Source organism: Erythrolamprus reginae, chromosome 8 (assembly GCF_031021105.1).
Source record: "Erythrolamprus reginae isolate rEryReg1 chromosome 8, rEryReg1.hap1, whole genome shotgun sequence".
NCBI classification, from domain to species: Eukaryota; Metazoa; Chordata; class Lepidosauria; order Squamata; family Dipsadidae; genus Erythrolamprus; species Erythrolamprus reginae.
The window spans coordinates 37,728,099-37,747,194 of record NC_091957.1 but is presented as its reverse complement, the minus strand read 5'-3'; the positions used below and the strand labels follow the sequence as shown (position 1 = coordinate 37,747,194).

Here is a 19,096-nt window from a genome sequence, read left to right as displayed (position 1 = left end):
TTGCAATGGCAGAGACCGAGGCCAGCAGCCTACCTTGCAGGGCTGCCGTTAAGCAACAGGGGAACCTGCGTGCATTTCCCTCCTTCAAACTGCAGTTTATTAGTTTGCAGCAACAGTCCATATTGATACAACCGCCCTGCGAGGCCAGTCGAGAAGACCGGAAGGGACGAAATCCCGCCCACCCGCTAACACTTTTTCCAAAATGAGGGGCGTGAAGCGGTCGCGGCGGCGGCGTCCACTCACAGAGATGGGGCTGCTACGATACGTCCATTAAGCTCCAGGCTCGATCCCAACTCGAGCGCGGGCTTACTCGCGCCGCGCAGGCCGCTCGCGTTGCCGTGGCTACCGCCAAGCGCGGACAGGAGCTTCAGCTTTTCCGTCCGCCTCGGTCACGTGCCCGACGCGCTTGAGTTCCGCTGAGCTCTCGATCGGCTCCGTCCAAAGAACATTGCGGCGCTTCAACTACCACAATCCCCTCAGCCAACCATTTTTTTGGTGGAGGGGGCGCTCTGAGAGCCATCGCGCCTGGTTGCGGGGGGCTGCGGGGGGGAGGAGGCTGAATTGCACTCCTTAGGAAACCGCACTAAGCGGGGGGAAGTTGGGTGTGTGTGTGTCAGAGAGGACAATTATCGCTTGTGCCCCTGAAAGGACACCTGCAAATTCCAAGAAGCGCTTTTCTAGAAAGGGGGACTTTTGAGCCTCCCCCCATCACGACGTTTTGTGCAAACAAAGAGGCTCCAGAGAAAGAAGGAAAGAAAGAAAGAACCCGTGTTGGCTGTGCTATAACAGCAAGCGAGTTCTTCCTCCTGTGTCTCTCTTTCCAATTTCTGCAGCTGATTGGACAGGAAAGTAGAACAACAGTAGAAGCGTTTTGATTACAAAATAAAGTTCACTCTCTTCTCTTATACGTTATGGGTATTAATTTATCCATGCCAAAATGAGGTTTTGGAGCAAAGCAGGCCTCCAAATAGCCACCAGAGGGCAGCAAAACGATGGAGGGAAAATGTCTGCTGGCTCCTCTGCATTTTTTTCAGGTCATATATGAAGAATATGATCTTCTGCAGATACCTGTGCAAAAAAAGATGAGAATATGTCGACATAACCATAAAATATATAATATACAAACATTATACAAATAAAAATAAAACATAGGACTCTGAATGGCAAATTTTTAAAGTGGCTTGGTTCATGTCATAAGTACTTTTTGCAGGATCTGTTATAATTTCAAACTGTCACTAAGCAACCATTGTCAGTTGAATGCCTAGACCTAGACTTACAACCAGCAGGAACTGTTTCCAATTGAAGTTTGAATTCCTGAATGTGACTGTGGCAGGGAGTTCCACAGGAACAACCACGTCCTTATCCTGAAAGGGCAACACTTAAGAAAAAAGCACAGCTGCCATCCACATTATGAAATATAATTTTTTATCTATTGCTTACTTTATCCTGAGTCCTTTGATGCTTTTAGATTTCATGGCAAGACCTAAAAACACCAAGTAATGAACGGAGGAGCTTTTCTAGCTATTCAAGGATGCATCAGAAAGCAGGATTAAAACGTTACACAACCACACATTCTTTATTGATGATTGTTACATTCAGTGAGACAGTACAATTGTATAATACCTATTACACAATTATTGACAGTACAATAAATTAGCAATTGACAGTTATATTATAAAAGCATTTCATATCCCTTGTCTATTCCTCTTTTGCTAAAACAGCAAAAGTCACACACAACCTTTCCTGTTTAAAAAGGCACGCTTTGTCCTATTAACAGTGGCTAAATCAAATCAAACAAGTGAAACCAAAGACATTTGTGTTTTCTAAAATGCATGTCCCTCACCAAATGTAAAAATAAATCAAAATCACCGAGCTAGTGTTTTAAATGGCCACTTACTCTGGCTTTGTTGTGTCTCCACTTGCATTTGAACTCTCTCAAGTCATCAAAAAGTATGTTTGTGACGGGTAAAAGAGAGATTGGGAGTTTCTCTACCTGATCCCAAAGCTAGAAGTGTGTCCAACCTGTAGCTCTGAGTGTGCCTGGGGACTGCAGTTCCCAGTATTCTATCTAAGCCAGTGTTTCCCAATCTTGGCAACTTGAAGATATCTGGACTTCAACTCCCAGAATTCCCCAGCCAGCAAATGCTGTCTGGGGAATTCTGGGAGTTGAAGTCCAGATATCTTTAAGTTGTCAAGGTTGGGAAACACTGATCTAAGCCAACGAAACTGGCCAGGGTGCAAAAGGTAATTTCAATATATGTTGGATACAGTTTCTGTAAAGAGATTTTTTTCCTCTCCTCCACTTGCATGCAAATCTGAGTTTAAGAAAAACTTCCTGCCAAGTGGAAAAATACCCTTATCAATCAGCTGTTCCTTTTACAGAGCATTTAAAATAATGTTGGCTAAAACAAGGTCATGGCTGGGAGAACTCCCTATCTTCTGACCCCAATCTCCAGTGGAAAGATTGAAGAGAGAAATTCAAATATCTCAACCAGGTGTTCAGGGGTGTGAAGGGAGGGGATGAAGCAAGACAATCCATGTAAATCAAAGTCTACGTGGGGCAGGGAGTGAGTAGCACACAAGTGGAAGACATTTCTAGGCTACCAAGCGAGTCTTACTAAAAAGGAAATGTTAAAAATAGAGAAGTGGAGTTCCTAATACTAACAAAGCGAATGACACCAATGCTCAGGGGCTGAACTTGGGACTTGCTTTGTTTCTCCTCCCTCTGGTTAAAAATCTGTTTCCTCCTCCTCTTCCTCCTCCTCTTCCTCCTCCTCTTCCTCCTCTTCCTCAACTTCAGGCACAACCCCCAGCGGCCCTGGCAGGGTAAATACTGATAATCTCATCACTTCGTGCATGGGGTTTCCAGAGCCCCAAAGTGCACTGGCCACCCCCATGGGCGGCTCAGAGGACCTGTGGGATTCTTCAGGCCCCGAGGATGGAGGATCAGCGGAGGCCGCCCGTTCAGGCTGAATGCTGTCAAGGACAGGTATGGCAGGAATCTCTCGGACCAAGTCCAGCTGGGCATTGGCCGCCCTCCGCTCTTCCCGCTCCTCCATGCGTTCTATCCAGTAGCGCAGTGCGCAGAAGAACAAGGTGAAAGTCGCGCTGAGCACAACTGCTATAAAGATGAACTCAAGGAGCTTGACTTCGCCTGAAAAATAAGAGGCTGGTTGTTACAGGTAACCCTTAATAATAATAATAATAATAATAATAATAATAATAATAATAATAATTTATTAGATTTGTATGCCGCCCCTCTCCAAAGACTCAGGGCAGCTAACAACATAACAATAATACATTACAAATCTAATAGTAAAATTTAAGTCAATTAAAAACATTAATAAACATAACCAGTGTCATAAGGTCACATTCGTACACATTCAACCCAGTTCATCCTACAACAGAGGTCAGAAAACACAACGAAGGGGGGGAGGTAATCATCCCCACGCCTGGCGACAGAGGTGAGTCTTCAGCATTTTACGGAAGGCGAGGAGGGTGGGGGCTGTTCGAATCTCTGGAGGGAGTTGATTCCAGAGGGCCGGGGCCACCACAGAGAAGGCTTTTCCCCTGGGTCCCGCCAGGGAACATTGTTTTGTCGACGGGACCCGGAGAAGGCCAACTCTGTGGGACCTAATCGACCACTGGGATTCGAGGGTGGGGGCTGTTCGAATCTCTGGAGGGAGTTGATTCCAGAGGGCCGGGGCCACCACAGAGAAGCCTTTTCCTCTGGGCCCCGCCAACCGACATTGTTTAGTCCAGTGTTTCCCAACCTCGGCAACTTGAAGATATCTGGACTTCAACTCCCAGAATTCCCCAGCCAGAATTCTGGGAGTTGAAGTCCAGATATCTTTGACAGTCAGTGTACCGAGGGTCCCCCAAAAGGAGGGAGGGCCGCCCACTTACGGACTTCCTCCAGGGTGGGTCCCACAGGCTCCGTCCTGGCCCTCTGGCAGCTGGCCTGGTCCAGGCGCTCCTCCGGGGACGAGCAGCAGTAGAGGAACTCGCAGGTGCCGCAGCAGAAGACCTCCTCCCCTCGGTCATTCTGGGCGCGGCAGTGGAAGGTCACCACGGGAGTTGCCTCCAGCCCAGGCACCCACTGGTCGCATTGTTCTCCTTCCCTCAGAAGGATCCCGGCTTCTGCTTGAGGAGGAAAAGAGGCTGTGAGCGAGCGAGTCTCCCCCCCCCCCCAGCCCCACCCATACAACCAAGGAGCTGATTCCCCTGAACAGGAAGAGCCAGGTTGGCAGCGGGAAGGAAAACGTCGGCTCGGAACTGACTAGCTATGGCTAGCTAGCAATGGTGGCGCCGAAATGGATGAAATGACAAACGCAGTTAAAGGAGTAAGAATTAAAGAAACCAAAGAGAGATGGCAAAGATGGTACGAATTGTTCGACTACAAACCCCAAATGTCGACCTTTTAGCCCAATGTGTCCTCCAAAGCAGTCTTGATTTTGATTAATCTTCAAAACCATCAGGAGCTGAGGTCTTCAAACTTGGCAACTTGTGGACTTCATCTCCCATAATTCCAATTGTACAATTTGTATTGGTACAATTGTATTGTACCAATACAAAAAAAAAGTATAAATGTACATGTAGAAGATTCAATTGTATCAAAATTTTATGCCTTACTAACTTGCTAAAATGTATTTAGTTTGCTTATGACATAGAGGTGTGATTTGTAACAACAATATGCAAACTGGTATTACATCTGTATAAACAGATATATGAAAAGAAAAAGAAAAAGAACTGACTAGCTACAACCTGGAGCCAAGTCCGTAGTTTTCAGTTTGCAGCGCCGCCCGAGGGAACTCTGTGGAAGGGCGGGGGACGACTTTATAGACGGGGCGGCTAAGGGCACGCAGAGGGTCATCGGACACGGTCCTCACGGAGATGGGCGGCGGACTCAGGTGGCCGTCCGCCAAAGAGAGGAGCCATTTGGGCCAGTCCGGCCCCGAAAACTTTCTCCCGCCAGGTGTGACCGCCCCGCTTCCCGCAAACGCCCGCCAGCAAACACGTCGAACAGCTCGGGCCCCCTTTGCGCTTTTAACTTGGCGAAGCCGAAGGGAGGCGCAGCGAAGGGAAGCGAGGTCGGCCGCAGCGGCCCTGTCCCCCCTCCCTACCCCTTCCCCAGCCGCCCTCGGCTCCGCGCCTCCTCTTTACCTGCCGGGCCGGCGGGAGAGCTGCTGATCTCTTGCGCGGCCGCACCGAAGGGGACCCAAGGCCAGCTGGCTTCCTGCGCCGGTGGGGCGGGAGCGCGCGTCTCTGCTGGGCGCGAGGGGGACCTGGGGGCTCGGCGCGAGGAAGACTCCTCGAAGGCGGCCGGCAGCGGCATCCCGTAGCGCCCAAGGCGGCAGGTGTCGTCCCGGCCCGCCCCAGCGGCGCCTCCGAGGAAGAAGAGCAAGAGGAGGGCGCCGGCCAGAGGCTTCTCCATGACGCCTTCCTTCCAGCCCCCCCTGACCGAAACACCACTTTATTCAACCGAAGGAAAGCGATTGATTTCAGCTGGCCAGAGGAATAGGCCCCTACTCCACCCATTCACACCTGACACGCTGATCCCTTGAGTGGGTGCACCTTTGGCTTACTCCCACTAGTAGGCCTAGTGTTTGGAGCTAAAATTCCTGGCTCCTGATCAGGGGTCCTCAAAATTGGCAACGTTAAGACTTGTGGACTTCAACTCCCAGAATTCTCCAGCCAGTTGAACTCCACAAGTCTTAAAGTTGCCAAGTTTGAAGACCTCTGCTCCTGTTGGTTTTGAAGATTAATCAAAATCAAGACTGCTTTGGAGGACACATTGGGCTAAATGGTCGACATTTGGGGTTTGCAGTTGGACAATGTTTTAATCTGGCTAAAAGTCACACGGTTCTCAACTCTTCATAAGAGTCCCATAAGACTCTACTAGGACACTGTTATGTTGACAACACACGCTAGGTTTGGATGAAGAATATTGCTTGTGGTCGGGCCTTAACGGTGATTGTAACAGGTTTTGTGAATCAGGCACCCACATTAAGCCAGGAGTGCTGAGTGTGATTTTCCTTGCAGAGGTTTCATTACCCAGATTAGGTAATACCATCAATGCTAGCCCTGATCATGATTAACATAGATGTTACCTAGTTTACATGTGCAAGAAAACCACCAACCTGAGACGTCAAACACTGAATTACAAATATTCCCCTTTATTGGTAAACATTATTATTATTATTATTATTATTATTATTATTATTATTATTATTATTATTATTACGTATTATTATATTTTTATGCCACCCCTCTCCAAAGACTCGAAGAATATTGTCACCTTGAGTCTACTGTGGGGCGGCATACAAATCTAATAAATAAATAAATTGTAGTTTGTTTGTGCTGGGTGTGATGTAGGAAGCTGCAGTTGAGCTTTGTTAGCCCAAGTTGAAGACATAGGGGGAATATAATTTATATTTCACAGCATTGACAAATGCACTTACTGGATTTAACATTTTAATTTTTTTAGAAAAGTGTCAATTCAGCCAGGCAAACATAATCCCGGTCAATGTGTTTTGTGCTATGAATGTGAGTCAGAACATTTATGGATTACTATAGGAATCCATCCATTGTGGCCTATTCAAATTAACTGTGGTTAAATCAAATCACGCCCTGCTGCCTGAGTTACGCTTGAATCCAGACATAGGCTAAATTTATGAGATTGGTTTAAATGTTACATCTGTGTAAATGATAGCATTCATCAAAATGCCACCCCAGGCCAGCTGAAAGGGAAGCAGCCACACTGGCACAACAGGTGAAACTTGGTTTGCTTTACATGCCTACAATAAACCGGGTTGAGTTGGAGAAGCTGCTATGAATACAATGGCTGCTGAGGTCACCTACAGCTGAAAACCCAGCAGCACCTGGCAGTGTTCCCTCTAATTTTTTTGGGGGGTGGGCGGAAAAGTATAGTGTCTGAGCCGCAGTCCCTTTGGGACTGGGCGGCACAGAAATAATAAATAAATAAATAAATAAATAAGTAAGTAAACAAACAAACAAACAAACAAACAAACAAATAAAAAACCCACCCTGTTTTGCCTCAGAGAATTTCAAAATAAAATACTGTACTGTGTCTATAACAGTGAGCTCATAATAGGGCAACTCTATCAATATCAAAATGCCACTTAAATAGTTGAGCTAGTTTCAAACTAGATTTTGATTCTTTCTCTCTTCCTTACTCCCATTCTTTTTCTTTCTCTTTTCCTTCCTCTCTTTTTTCTATCTGTTTCTCTTCCTCTCTCTCTCCTTCCCTCTCACTCTTTCCCTCTCGGCTTCTGGGCAGGTTTGGAAAACTCTGAGTTGATGATGATTTTTAAGTGAGCGATTGCTCACTGCTCAGCTTAGAGGGAACTATGGCACCTGGGTGCCCTTCTGAAAGAGCACCTCTGCCTGCCATCGGGTGGGCCAGACACTGGCATTTATTGCTGACCTCATCCTGCAACTTTGGCCACTGTCCGAATTCATGGCAGGACCCCCAAACCCCACGTGGTCTCTCTTCAAAGAGGCAAGAATGTGGCACAAACCGGGATTAAAACATCACACAACACATTCTTTTATTGAGTATTCTTACATTCAGAAGGAGACAATAAAACAGTGTGCACCACTGCATTTTAAAAAGCGCTCCAAGCCCCTCGGCCGCCTTTTCCTCTTGAGGGCTACCCAGCAGCAACCAATCAACCTTCCTGGGTTTTCGTTTTGCTTTTAAAGTACTGTCAATCAGTTGTTAAAGCAAATAGGAAGAGTTTTTTTAAAAGGTATATTTTTAAACAGCACATCCTTTCGTTAAACAGGAAGACCCCACCCAGCCTTTAAATCAGAGGTCTTCAAACTTGGGAACTTTAAGACCTGTGGACTTCAACTCCCAGAATTCTCCAGCCAGCTGTGCTGGCTGGAGAATTCTGGGAGTTGAAGTCCACAGGTCTTAAAGTTCCCAAGTTTGGGGACCCCTGTTTTAAATGGTCACTTACTCTGGCTCTCCACTAACATTTACACTCTCTCAAGTCATCAAAAAAGGGAAGAGGACTCAATGCAGATGTTTCTTTGCCTCTGCAATCAGCAGAAGTGTCTTGTCCAACCTATTATTACTCTGAATATGCTCTGCAACTCCCACAATTCTAAGACAATGAAATTAGGAATTCTGGACGCGCACTTTAAGAAGGCAATTTCAATACATCCGGTCCATGTTTCTCAAATCTGGCAACTTTCAAGGATTTCAAGAGTTCCAGCAACCGTGGCTGGCTCAGGAATCCCGGGAGTTGAAGGTCACTTAATTTAATGCTGTGTAGATTTAAAAAACACAGCATTTGGATAATATTCTTGCAAGGAGTGACTCCCTCTCCAATTGCTTACAATAAGCCACATATCCTAGGAAAAGCAGAGCAGTACCTTCGAAAGATGTAGGATTTTAGATAGTAAAACAGAATAGTTCTGTTCCGAATGCTAAAAATGGAAAGATAATGGCATCCATGCTGGGGGCTGAGCCTTGGGGCTTAATTCCACCCCACCCCAGGGATCAATCACTAAATCTGTGTCTGAACCGTTGTCCCATGTGGGGCTTCCAGAGCAAAGAGGTGAAAATGGCCACAGCCGGGGGGGGGGCGGCAGAGGAGGGCTGGTAGGATCTTTGGGGCTCTTCGGCTACTAAGGGGATGGGTCGGGATCTCCAGAGGCAGCTTGTCTGGTTGCAGGGCGCTCACGTTCCGTATTTGACTGGTCGTTGTCAGGACTTTGCTGGTTGAGGGCGATCTTCTGATCTTGGAAATAGGAAACCACCATTGCTATCCAAACGCAAATGCACGAGAGGCCAATGACTCCAAGGACCAACCGAGTGTTGTTGGCTGAAAAATAAGAAGCCATCTGTTACTTGTTCCCCTAAACATCTAGATGCCCTACCTCCCACGAGCCCCTTCCTCTTTGGCTCCAGCAGACCCCAAAGGCCTCTCCTTTCCATAGAACTCCTCCCTTGCTTTCCTTGATTAAAGTTGAACGCCCCCCCCCCAAAAAAACCTGGTTGACTTTGTTATTCTGCCACATGAATCCCAGCGACCGATTAGGTCCCACAGAGTTGGCCTTCTCCGGGTCCCGTCGACTAAACAATGTCGTTTGGTGGGTCCCAGGGGAAGAGTCTTCTCTGTGGCAGCCCCGACTCTCTGGAACCAGCTCCCCCCGGAGTTTAGAACTGCCCCCACCCTCCTTGCCTTTTGTAAACTCCTTAAAACCCACCTTTGCGGCCAGGCATGGGGGAATTGAGATATCTCCCCCGGGGCCTATACAATTTATGTATGGTATGTTTGTGTGTATGTCTGCTTAATAACTGGTTTTTAAAAATGTTTTTAAATTATTAGATTTGTCATGAATTGTTTTATTGCTGTTGTGAGCTGCCCCGAGTCTACGGAGAGGGGCGGCATACAAATCTAATAAATAAATGAATGAATGAATGAATGAATGAATGAATGAATAAATATTTATTTATCAGGTGGTTTTCATCTGGCCTGTCCCATGTTATGTTTTTAGTCATTTAAGGGTTCCCCTTCCAATTTACCAAACCAGTCAGACCACAATAAAACGTTTGATTCTGCAATAATATGAAGCATTTAAAAATGTCCTGGCTGAGTTTGAGTATCCGCAGCAGCATTCATGCACCATGGTTAATCTGGCTAGTGGTTAAAACTCATCTATGACCATCACTGGCTGTGTGCAACACAATCATATACAAAAATAAGCTAATCAAGTTTTGCATTCCTGTGTATAGAGAATATTGCTTAGTATTTAACTGGGCTGAACACCACCAATTTGAGCTCTGCAAATGGGATTGGCAGGCAAAGATTTTGCAGACAACTGCTAGACAAGGGTTTGCAGATTAATGCATTTTTAGTAGGAGGAAAAAATAAGTCTTAAAAAAAAAATCTGAATTTATTCTGAAAAATAAGTTCCCATGCTCCTAGGAACATGCCTTTATGGGTTTTTTTTACTGTTTTCTTCATTTGAGTTTGTTATATTCCAAATTCCCAGCTTTGTCTCATTCTCATTAACCTGATTAAATCTTGGTTAGATTTGGTGCAATTGCCAATACTGTCTCCTATGGGTTTCTTTATTTAACACGGGGCTTCTCAACCTTCGCTAACTTTAAGAAGGATGGGCTTCAACTTCTAACTCTTCTCAGCCAGTGGGGGATGGCTCGGGATGTCCACACGTGTCAACGTCAATAATTTTGAAACACGTTACTTTAACCTCCACTCTTCCAAAGTCGGAATCCAAACCGTCTCCTTCCCTTACCTGGCTTCTCAGGTGGGGTCACAGCAAACAGCGCCGCCCGCTGCTCGTGGGTCTCCTGAACACCCTTCCAACAGCTCGCCTGGTCCAGGCGCTCCGTAGTGGAGGAGCAGCAGTAGGAGTCCAGGCAGGTGCCACAGCAAAACATTTCCTCCCGCTGATGCTCTTGGGTGGGGCAGTGGAAAAACACAGCTGGACTTGCCTCACCGGGCACCCATTGGTTGCATAGCTCGCCTTCCATGAGAAGAACCCCGGCATCTGAGGTGGAAAAAACGAAGCCTACAAATAACTCCTGCCGCACCCCTATGTGTGCACAGCTGGCTCTGGCTCCAGGGGCAATTCGATCACGGAGGACCAACCTTGGCCACTTCAGGACTTGTGGTTTATTTCAGATTCAATCACAACAACACAAGAGCACACAACAGATTCAAGCTTAATATTAACCGCTCCAAACTCGACTGTAAAAAATATGACTTTAGTAATCGGGTTGTCGAAGCGTGGAACTCATTACCGGACTCTGTAGTATCATCCCCTAACCCCAACATTTTACCCTTAGACTGTCCACGGTTGACCTCGACAGATTCCTAAGAGGTCAGTAAGGGGCGTACGTAAGCGCACTAGAGCGCCTTCGGTCCCCTGTCCTATTGTCTCTCCTATATCTCATATATCTTCTCTACTGTATCCTCTATAACCTTCATTGTATATTATTGTGCATTGGACAAAATAAATAAATAAATAAATAAATAAATAAATAAACAAAACAAACAAACAAACAAACAAACAAAGAAATAAATAAATAAAATAAACTCCCAGAATTCCCCTGGCAGCCATTCCTCAGTCTCATTCCCCAGAGGATGACTGGAGAGTTCTGGAAGTTGAAGTCCACAAGGGCAAGTTCCAGGGGCAGATAAACCGTCTTATAATCGAGGTTAGAGAGTGGGAGAAACGCGACACAGCCCATTCCTCATTCGCAAACCACAGTTTTTGAGGGAAATGGGCAAACCTGAGCGTAGTACTTTAAGAAACTGGTTCATAGGGATTTTTTCAATGGCCATGCTTCTAACACAGCTCCACCGAGGGAAATTCCAGAGCAAACGAAACAAGGCGGTGAAAGTTCTGAGCCCTTAAGAGAAGGAGAGAAAGGCAGCTCCGAAGACTCGATTTCCACCAGGGGCATCCCGAAACCCTTTCGCCCCATTTGCCCCATCGGTGTTCGAGGCTGCCTGGTCATTTGCGCTCTTCACTTGAGCCAGGCGAAAGGCGCAGAGGGTCGCGCCAAAAGGAAGTAGAGAGGCAGGTTGGAGCAACCCCATTGCCCGGCCAACCCAACAATCCTCGCGCAGTGCAACCTTCCTTACCTGTCGATTCTTTCGCGGAGACTTGGCCAATCTCGCCCGCCGAGACGCCGCTCAACAGGGTCCAGGGGTAGCGGGTCTCTTCCGCCGGCCAGTCGCCAGCACCGGCCTTCCCGCGGCCCAGAGAGGAGGCCTGGGCTCCGCGTGAGGAAGGCGCCCCGGAGGCGTTCGAGTGCGCGGGACATTGTGCGAAGTCATCCGACAACGGCGATCCGTAGGGGTCGAGACCGGCCGCGTCCTCCCTGCTCTCCCTGGCCCTGCAACTGAGGAGGAACAACGAGAGAACGACGCGGGGGAGCAGCCGCTGCATGATGCGCCCTGAGCCGCGCTCCTCCTCTTCCCGACCCGCCAGGCTGGAGAACCCACTTCTCTCGCTCCAAGGCGCAGGGAAAGCAACTATCCCCAGCTGGCCGGGTTAATAGGCCCCTGCTCCGCCCAATTACACCTGCTTGGTGCGAAGGAGCCTGGAACCGACGCGTGGAAATGGCTTTCTCCCCAGGAAGACGTCGGTGCTCGGGCTTAGTTAAGATTCCTGATTTGGTTTTGAAAATTTGCCTCTGTGGAATAGCCTTAGTTTAAAACAGGGTTCAGAGTTGGGCAAAGTTTTAGCATAGATAAAAGTGGGACGACTCCCATTTCCCCTCAAGAAGCCCAGGCCGTCAAAGGAGGCTGTTTCTCGTGCAAGATCAACTGTCATCATCACAGTTTTTGTGAATCAGACTTTAGCGTTAAGCTAGAATATAAGTTTGTTTGGGACTTGATGTGTAATAAAACCACTCTGCAGTTGTGTTTGCTTAAACCAGGTTGGCGATCTCATGGGAACGTTGCATTTAACGCCAGCCATGGACAAAAGTGTTTCATGAATTTTAACTTTTTAACTTGCATAAACTCAGCCGCGGTTTATTCAATAAATCATGGCTAAGTCCAATCATGCTCTACCGCAGTGTTTCCCAACTTTGGCAACTTGAAGATATCTGGACTTCAACTCCCAGAATTGAAGCCAGCATTCGCTGGCTCGGGAATTCTGGGAGTTGAAGTCCAAATATCTTCAAGTTGCCAAGGTTGGGAAACACTGCCCTACCCTGTGTGAATCCAGCCACAGATCTGTATTATCAAATGAGTCAACAAGACAGAATTCATAAAAATGCCACACCAGGTCAGCTGAAAGCTAAGCAGCCGTACAGGCACCATAGTTTAAACTTGGTTTGCTGATCATGCCTAAACTAAACCAGTCTGGGTTGAGTTGCAGAAGCTGCTATGAAGCCCAGGACCTCCTAGGAAGACCACAGCGGCAGAGCTGACATAGATCACACGGGTGAGCATCTTCTCTGAAAGAGCGACATCTTTTTAGAGAAAAGGTCACCTCTGCAAGCCGCAGAACGAACGGGAAGCGTGTGTTTGTTGCCTACTTCGCCCTTCACTGTTTGATGCTTTCAGAAGAATTCATGGCAGGAGCTGTTCAGAGATGCAGGAATCCACCAGAAACCAGGATTAGAGAATCACACATTGGACTCTTTATTGAGGATTCTTACATTAAGAATATTTAATTAAAGATACAATAAAAACAGCATTGATAGTTGCATTTAAAAAAACCATCTCAAGCCCCTTGAGTCTGTACTCATTTTCAGGGTTAAAACATAGCAACAATCCTGGTTTGTTTGTTTTTTTTTTTTTTAAAAAGCAGCGTTTGTCTTATCAGTAATAGTTAAATGAGGAAAGTGAAACAAAAGACTGATTTCTAAAAAGCAGATCCTTTCACCAAATATAAACCTAAAGCAGTGTTTCCCAACCTTGGCAACCTGAAGATATTTGGACTTCAACTCCCAGAATTCCCCAGCCAGCGAAGGCTGGCTGGGGAATTCTGGGAGTTGAAGTCCAGATATCTTCAAGTTGCCAAGGTTGGGAAACACTGACCTAAAACGAAACCATCCACCCAGTGCTTAAATGGCCATTTACTCTGACTTTATGGCTCTCGACAAGCATTTGGCCTGTCTCAAGTCATCCAAAGGGATGTGTTGGGGGAGGGGAGAGGTCGGGGGTGTCTCCAGTGAGAACTGTTGCTCCGAAGATGCCTTGGGCTGGCAAACTAGGGATTTTGGCAGATGCAGGGTGCAGAAAATAATTTCTATACATTGGATAAAGTTTTGCAAAGAGATTTTTCCTTTCCTCCATTTGCAGGCAAGCCGCGTTTTCGAGAAAAACAGGTATTCTTGCTAAGAGGAACATTATCCCTAACTTGTTCTTATAATTTTCTCTTTTAAACGGACCATAAGAAACCCGAGGACGGCTCGAGTATCAAGCCCTGGCTGGGAGATCTGGCCCTCCAACAAAGAGAGGGAAGAGGGCAATCTCTATGCCTCTAGAGCAGTGTTTCCCAACCTCGGCAACTTAAAGATATTTGGACTTCAACTCCCAGAATTCCCCAGCCAGCAAATGCTGGCTGGGGAATTCTGGGAGTTGAAGTCCAGATATCTTCAAGTTGCCGAGGTTGGGAAACACTGCTCTAGAGCAAGGGTCCCCAAACTTGGCCACTTTAAGAGTTGTGGACTTCAACTCCCAGAATCCTCCAGCCAGCAAAGATGGCTGAAGAATTCTGGGAGTTGAAGTCCACAGCTTTTAAAGTGGCCAAGTTTGGAGATCTCTGCTCTAGAGCAGTATTTCCCAACCGTGGCAACTTGAAGATTGCTGGGGAATTCTGGGAGTTGAAGTCCAGATATCTTCAAGTTTGCCAAGGTTGGGAAACACTGCTCTAGAGGCTAGGGGTGGGACGTGGGGGGCGAGGGGAGTGGGAGCGTCGAGACAAACATCCCTGTGAAGGCAAAGGGGAAGAAAGGGAGGCCACTCCAGCAGAGCAGCGCCTGCTCAAGAAGAGTTTGATATTTTAAAAGACTAAACTGTGGTTCGGTTCCCAATGCTAATGGAAAGGTCTTCAAACTTGGCAACATTAAGACTTGCGGACTTCAACTCCCAGAATTCTTCACCCAGCTCTGCTGGCTGAAGAATTCGGGGAGTTGAAGTCCACAAGTTTGAGGACCCCTGCGTCCGGAGAGACCAGCTAGCGATTCTGTGGCTAAAGAACGGTTTCTTCTTCTTCCTTGGAGGGAGCCCCCAAATCCCCTTCCATGAGAGAACAGCTGCGGGGACACGGCGCCTTCTCCTGCTCCTCCTCCTCCTCTGGACTTCCAGGGCCACCGGGTGAGTCAGCCCCAGCCGTAGGCAACTCTTCACGTCCCGGAGATGCTAGGTCGGGATTTCCAGAGGCAGCCAACGGTGGTCCGGGCATCGGAGGGTCGGCTGGGTCAGCAAGCTCGGAAGCCGTTCCTGGTCGCTCATTGTCCAGCCTGGTCTTCTCGACGCGTTCTCGGCAAAGAAAGACGGCAAACCCGGAGCAAATGCAAAGGAACGTGGTGCCAACTATTGCCACGATTAACACAAATTTGTGGGCTGAAAAATAGGAAGCTAGATGTTACTTTCCTAAACATTTGAATGCCACGATTTTCTTTATCTCCGCCCCCTTTCCCCCCTTTAATTCTCCAAGCAGAGGCCCTCGCGCCTCTTCTTGCAAAGGAATTGTACTCTGGATTATGAATCAAATAAAGCATGCCCAGCCCCCCCCCCCCCCCCCCCCGTTTTGCTTTTGGGATTTATCAGATTCTAGTCTGGGCTGCCTGGTTTTCTTTTCGGCTGCTGAGGTTTATTTATTTATTTATACGCAATGAGGGTTTTAGTGGGTATACACATAGTAAAATACATGATGAAGGTTATAGAGGAGATACTCATAGAAAATATATATAAGAAAAAATAGAAGAGAAGATATAGGAATAAAACATATCAATGAAAGAATAGAAGAAGAGATACTGTATAGGAATAGAAGAAAGGTATAGGAGATATAGGAGAGCAATAGGACGGGACGGAAGGCACTCTAGTGCACTTGTACTCACCCCTTACTGACCTCTTAGGAATCTGGATAGGTCAACAGTAGATAATCTAAGGGTAAAGTGTTGGGAGTTTGGGGATGACACTATGGAGTCCGGTAATGAGTTCCACACTTCGACAACTCAGTTACTGAAGTCATATTTTTACAGTCAAGTCTGGAGCGGTTAATATTAAGTTTAAATCTGTTGTGTGCTCTTGTGTTGTTGTGGTTGAAGCTGAAGTAGTCGCCGACAGGCAGGACGTTGCCACATATGATCTTGTGGGTTATTTCTAGATTTCTGTGTCACTCAGTATACACTGGAAGGGGCCAGCCAATCCACCGAAGCCGGCCATAGTAGGAAGCATCCACTGTCCAGTTGGATGCACACCAGAGACTCAAATATTGCCATGAGAATCGACACCTGTTATCTGGATCATTCCAACTAAGTTAAGATCATACCAATCTGACTATTCTTGGCCTTTAAAGGTATTTTAAAAACCAAACCTAAAACTTTAACCCAGCTTCAAGTTGCTGTACCAAAGACTTAACTGTTGGTTTGACAATCCATAGCTACACTCCTGCAGCATGCTTAACCTGGTTAAGCCATGCTCTAAATTAAGAGAATGCATTCACGGCTTGAGCAACCCTAGAAGGTATCCAAATAAACCAAACCTGAAACTCACCCAGTATCTCATTGCTATGCAAGTGAGTGCTAGGTATTTCACTAAGGTGAACAAGGATGAGCACAATCAGAGTGTGATTGTGCAGAAAAGAACATTAATCCCCCCCCTCGAGATTAGGAGTGCCCCCACCCTCCTTGCCTTTGGTAAGCTCTTGAAAACCCACCTATGTCGCCAGGCATGGGGAAATTGATCTACCCCTGTTTTAATATTGGATTTGCACTCTGTATATTGCTTGTTGTGAGCCCCCCCCGAGTCTTCGGAGAGGGGCAGCATACAAATCTGATAGATGGATGGATGGATGGATGGATGGATGGATGGATGGACGGACGGACGGATGGACGGACAGAACAGATAGATAGATGGCAAGTGTGACATGAGGATTCGCATATTAACACTTTTTTTAAAAAGAAGAGGTAAAAATAAGCCCCTCTCAGCTCAGGTTCCGGGGTCCTTACAGTTTTACGGTTTGCTTGAGAATTGAGTAGATTGAGACAGTTCCTTCCATTTTTCTTCCCAGCGTGTTACTCTCTCCGCAAAGTTTTAAACTACCCCCACCCTACCTGTTATTTGGGTACCATTTCCTGCTTTGGATTTCCTTACCTCCCCCCTCTACCTCGGCTACCTGAAGAAGGGTGGGCTTCCACTCCTCAAACGCCTCGGCCCGCAGAGCCGAACTGGGGGGTTTTGCCTGGGAAACGGAGTTCACCGGCTCCCTCCCCCCTTCTTGCAGGCTCAGAGCCCCCACTGAGAGACGCCCCCCCCGTCTTACCTGGATCCACAGGCGGGCTTGAACACCTGGTCTGGTTGAGGCGACTCTCTCGGGACGAACAGCAGTAGGAGGCGTTGCAGGCGCCACAGCAAAAGAGATCCGTCGGGCGGTCGGCTTTCGTGGGGCACTGGAAGCTCCGGACGGGCGTCCCCTGCCCCGGAGCCCACTGTTGGCACCGCTCGGCTCGCACCGCAACTATGCCCGCCGCCTCTAATGGGAAAGAGAGGGCGGCGTGTAGACCGCAGAGCGGAGCCTCCATCCCGCCACCGCACTTGCAGAGCCGGCGGCCCTTTGAGGGTCAGCCAGGCAGCGGCCCTGCAAGCGGAGCCTTCCGACCACGCGGGCTCCGGCTCCTTTCTCCCTCCCGGAGAGCCCCGAAGCTTCCAGACGGGCCGGGGGCGGCGAGCTGGGTCCCCTCGCTTGTGCCCTTCGCTTAAGGTGGCCAGGAGACCCACAGGGCCGGTTGCGCAACCCTGCCGCTCACGCCTTCCCCTGCCCAACCACTTGGGGGCGCCCCGCCTTCCTTACCCTCCGAGCCTCTCGCGGGGTCGGGGGGGATTCTCTCTTCCGCCGGGAGGCGGCTCAGCGGAGCCCGGGGACGGCGGCTGTCAGTGCCCGCAGGCCCTGGGCCCGGAGAAGAGATTTCGGCCCGGTGGAAGGAAGACTCCCCGGAGGCGTCCGAGCTCTCCGGGCCTTGCTGGGGGTCGTCCGGCAGCGGCGTTCCGTGGGGGTCCAGGCAACGGGAGTGGCTCCTCCTCTGCCCGCCCGTGCAGCCGAGGAAGAAGAGGAAGAGGAGGAGGGCGCACGGGAGGGGATTCTCCATGCTGCACAAGCGCCCTAAACCGTGACACACAAACACACACACCGCCTACGTTCTTCTTTCCAACCTGGAGCCTTTCCACCCTTGACTGGCCTCACCTGGCGAGGTTCATATGTACCTGGCTCCGCCCATTCACACCTGCCTGGTAGGTGCAGAGAACCAAGCCCTTGGAAGCAAGATGGGACTCATCTTACTCAGGGTAGGACTGTTCCTCTGGATTATATTCATTCATTCATTCATTCATTCATTCATTCATTCATTCATTCATTCAATCAATTTTTATGCCGCCCTTCTCCTTAGACTCAGGGCGGCTTACAACATGTTAGCAGTAGCACAATCCGGGTCCTCATTTGACCCACCTCGGAAGGATGGAAGGCTGAGTCAACCTTGAGCCCGTGATGAGATTTGATGTGGCTGGGTTATATATATTTATATATTTATTAGATTTGTATGTCGCCCCTCTTCGAAGACTCAGGGTGGCTCACAACAACAACAACACAATATACAGAATACAAATCCAATATTAGATAAAAAGCTGAATTTAAAACCCATAAATATTAAAAACAATCACTGTACAATCACACCATTCTTATATATTACAGTCAGAAAAAAGGTGCCTTGGCGACATAGATAGGTCTTCAACATCTTGTGGAAAGCGGAAAGAGTCGGGGCAATTCTAATTTCGGGGGGGGGGAGTTAATTCCAGAGGGCCGGGGCTTCCACAGAGAAGGCTCTTCCCCTGGGTCCCGCCATAGGTTCCCCATCCCAGATCCATGCAGGACCGTACACGAGGACTAGCCACATCGTTCTTGTGGAGAAAAGTCAAGGGCTGACCTGAACAAGGGTCAAATCTAGACAGGTTCCCAAGGGGTTTAAAAGGCAGGTTTCTATCACGGCTTTGCAAAGGAAAATTCAGAAGTCAAACCAAAAATCTAAACAACGTGTCCAAGTGGCATCTTGTCTCCCAGTGTGACACTCGGAAGTCGCCCTTTCTTACTGTAACCTCAGCCCCGGGAGGGAAGAGGGGGTCCACTCCGGAGGGAGGATTTAAGGGAAGCGGATTTTCTTCCTCGCCGCGAGTTCCTCCGATCCCTCCTCCCTCTCCGCGGTCCATTTGTGAGTCACAACTTGTGTGAACTGGATTATTGGTGGCATCATACTTGCACGGCAGTGCTTTTTCTCTTGTGTGTTTGTTAGAATTAATCCTCCTGGCTTCGGTGATATTTGCAGGTGAAACTCCAAAAATTAGAATATCCTGCAAAA

General features: G+C 48.0%; 3 protein-coding genes across 5 annotated transcripts; all 3 read right to left on the bottom strand.

Moving 5' to 3' along the window:
* Positions 1 to 1,549: 1,549 nt before the first annotated feature.
* Positions 1,550 to 5,634, bottom strand: LOC139170790 (protein shisa-2 homolog). 3 transcript variants are annotated; one of them, XM_070758300.1, is made up of 3 exons: positions 5,164 to 5,634; positions 3,907 to 4,140; positions 1,550 to 3,154 (listed from the first exon to the last, which is right to left on the bottom strand). In XM_070758300.1, exons 1-3 carry the CDS (start codon positions 5,432 to 5,434, stop codon positions 2,730 to 2,732), a joined length of 930 nt encoding a protein of 309 aa, XP_070614401.1. In that variant the 5' UTR covers positions 5,435 to 5,634; the 3' UTR covers positions 1,550 to 2,729. The 3 variants fall into 3 exon arrangements, with proteins under 3 accessions (XP_070614401.1, XP_070614400.1, XP_070614402.1); XM_070758299.1 differs by having other exon boundaries at positions 3,907 to 4,143; positions 5,164 to 5,599; XM_070758301.1 differs by lacking the exon at positions 5,164 to 5,634 and adding an exon at positions 4,765 to 5,040.
* Positions 5,635 to 7,546: 1,912 nt separating this feature from the next.
* LOC139171448 (protein shisa-1-like) lies at positions 7,547 to 12,606 on the bottom strand. Its single transcript, XM_070759687.1, has 4 exons — positions 11,649 to 12,606; positions 10,294 to 10,548; positions 7,963 to 8,855; positions 7,547 to 7,824 (listed from the first exon to the last, which is right to left on the bottom strand). Exons 1-3 carry the CDS (start codon positions 11,953 to 11,955, stop codon positions 8,659 to 8,661), a joined length of 759 nt encoding a protein of 252 aa, XP_070615788.1. The 5' UTR covers positions 11,956 to 12,606; the 3' UTR covers positions 7,547 to 7,824; positions 7,963 to 8,658.
* Positions 12,607 to 13,136: 530 nt separating this feature from the next.
* LOC139170789 (protein shisa-2-like) lies at positions 13,137 to 17,943 on the bottom strand. Its single transcript, XM_070758298.1, has 3 exons — positions 17,542 to 17,943; positions 17,014 to 17,223; positions 13,137 to 15,089 (listed from the first exon to the last, which is right to left on the bottom strand). Exons 1-3 carry the CDS (start codon positions 17,834 to 17,836, stop codon positions 14,716 to 14,718), a joined length of 879 nt encoding a protein of 292 aa, XP_070614399.1. The 5' UTR covers positions 17,837 to 17,943; the 3' UTR covers positions 13,137 to 14,715.
* Between the last annotated feature and the right edge of the window lie 1,153 nt (positions 17,944 to 19,096).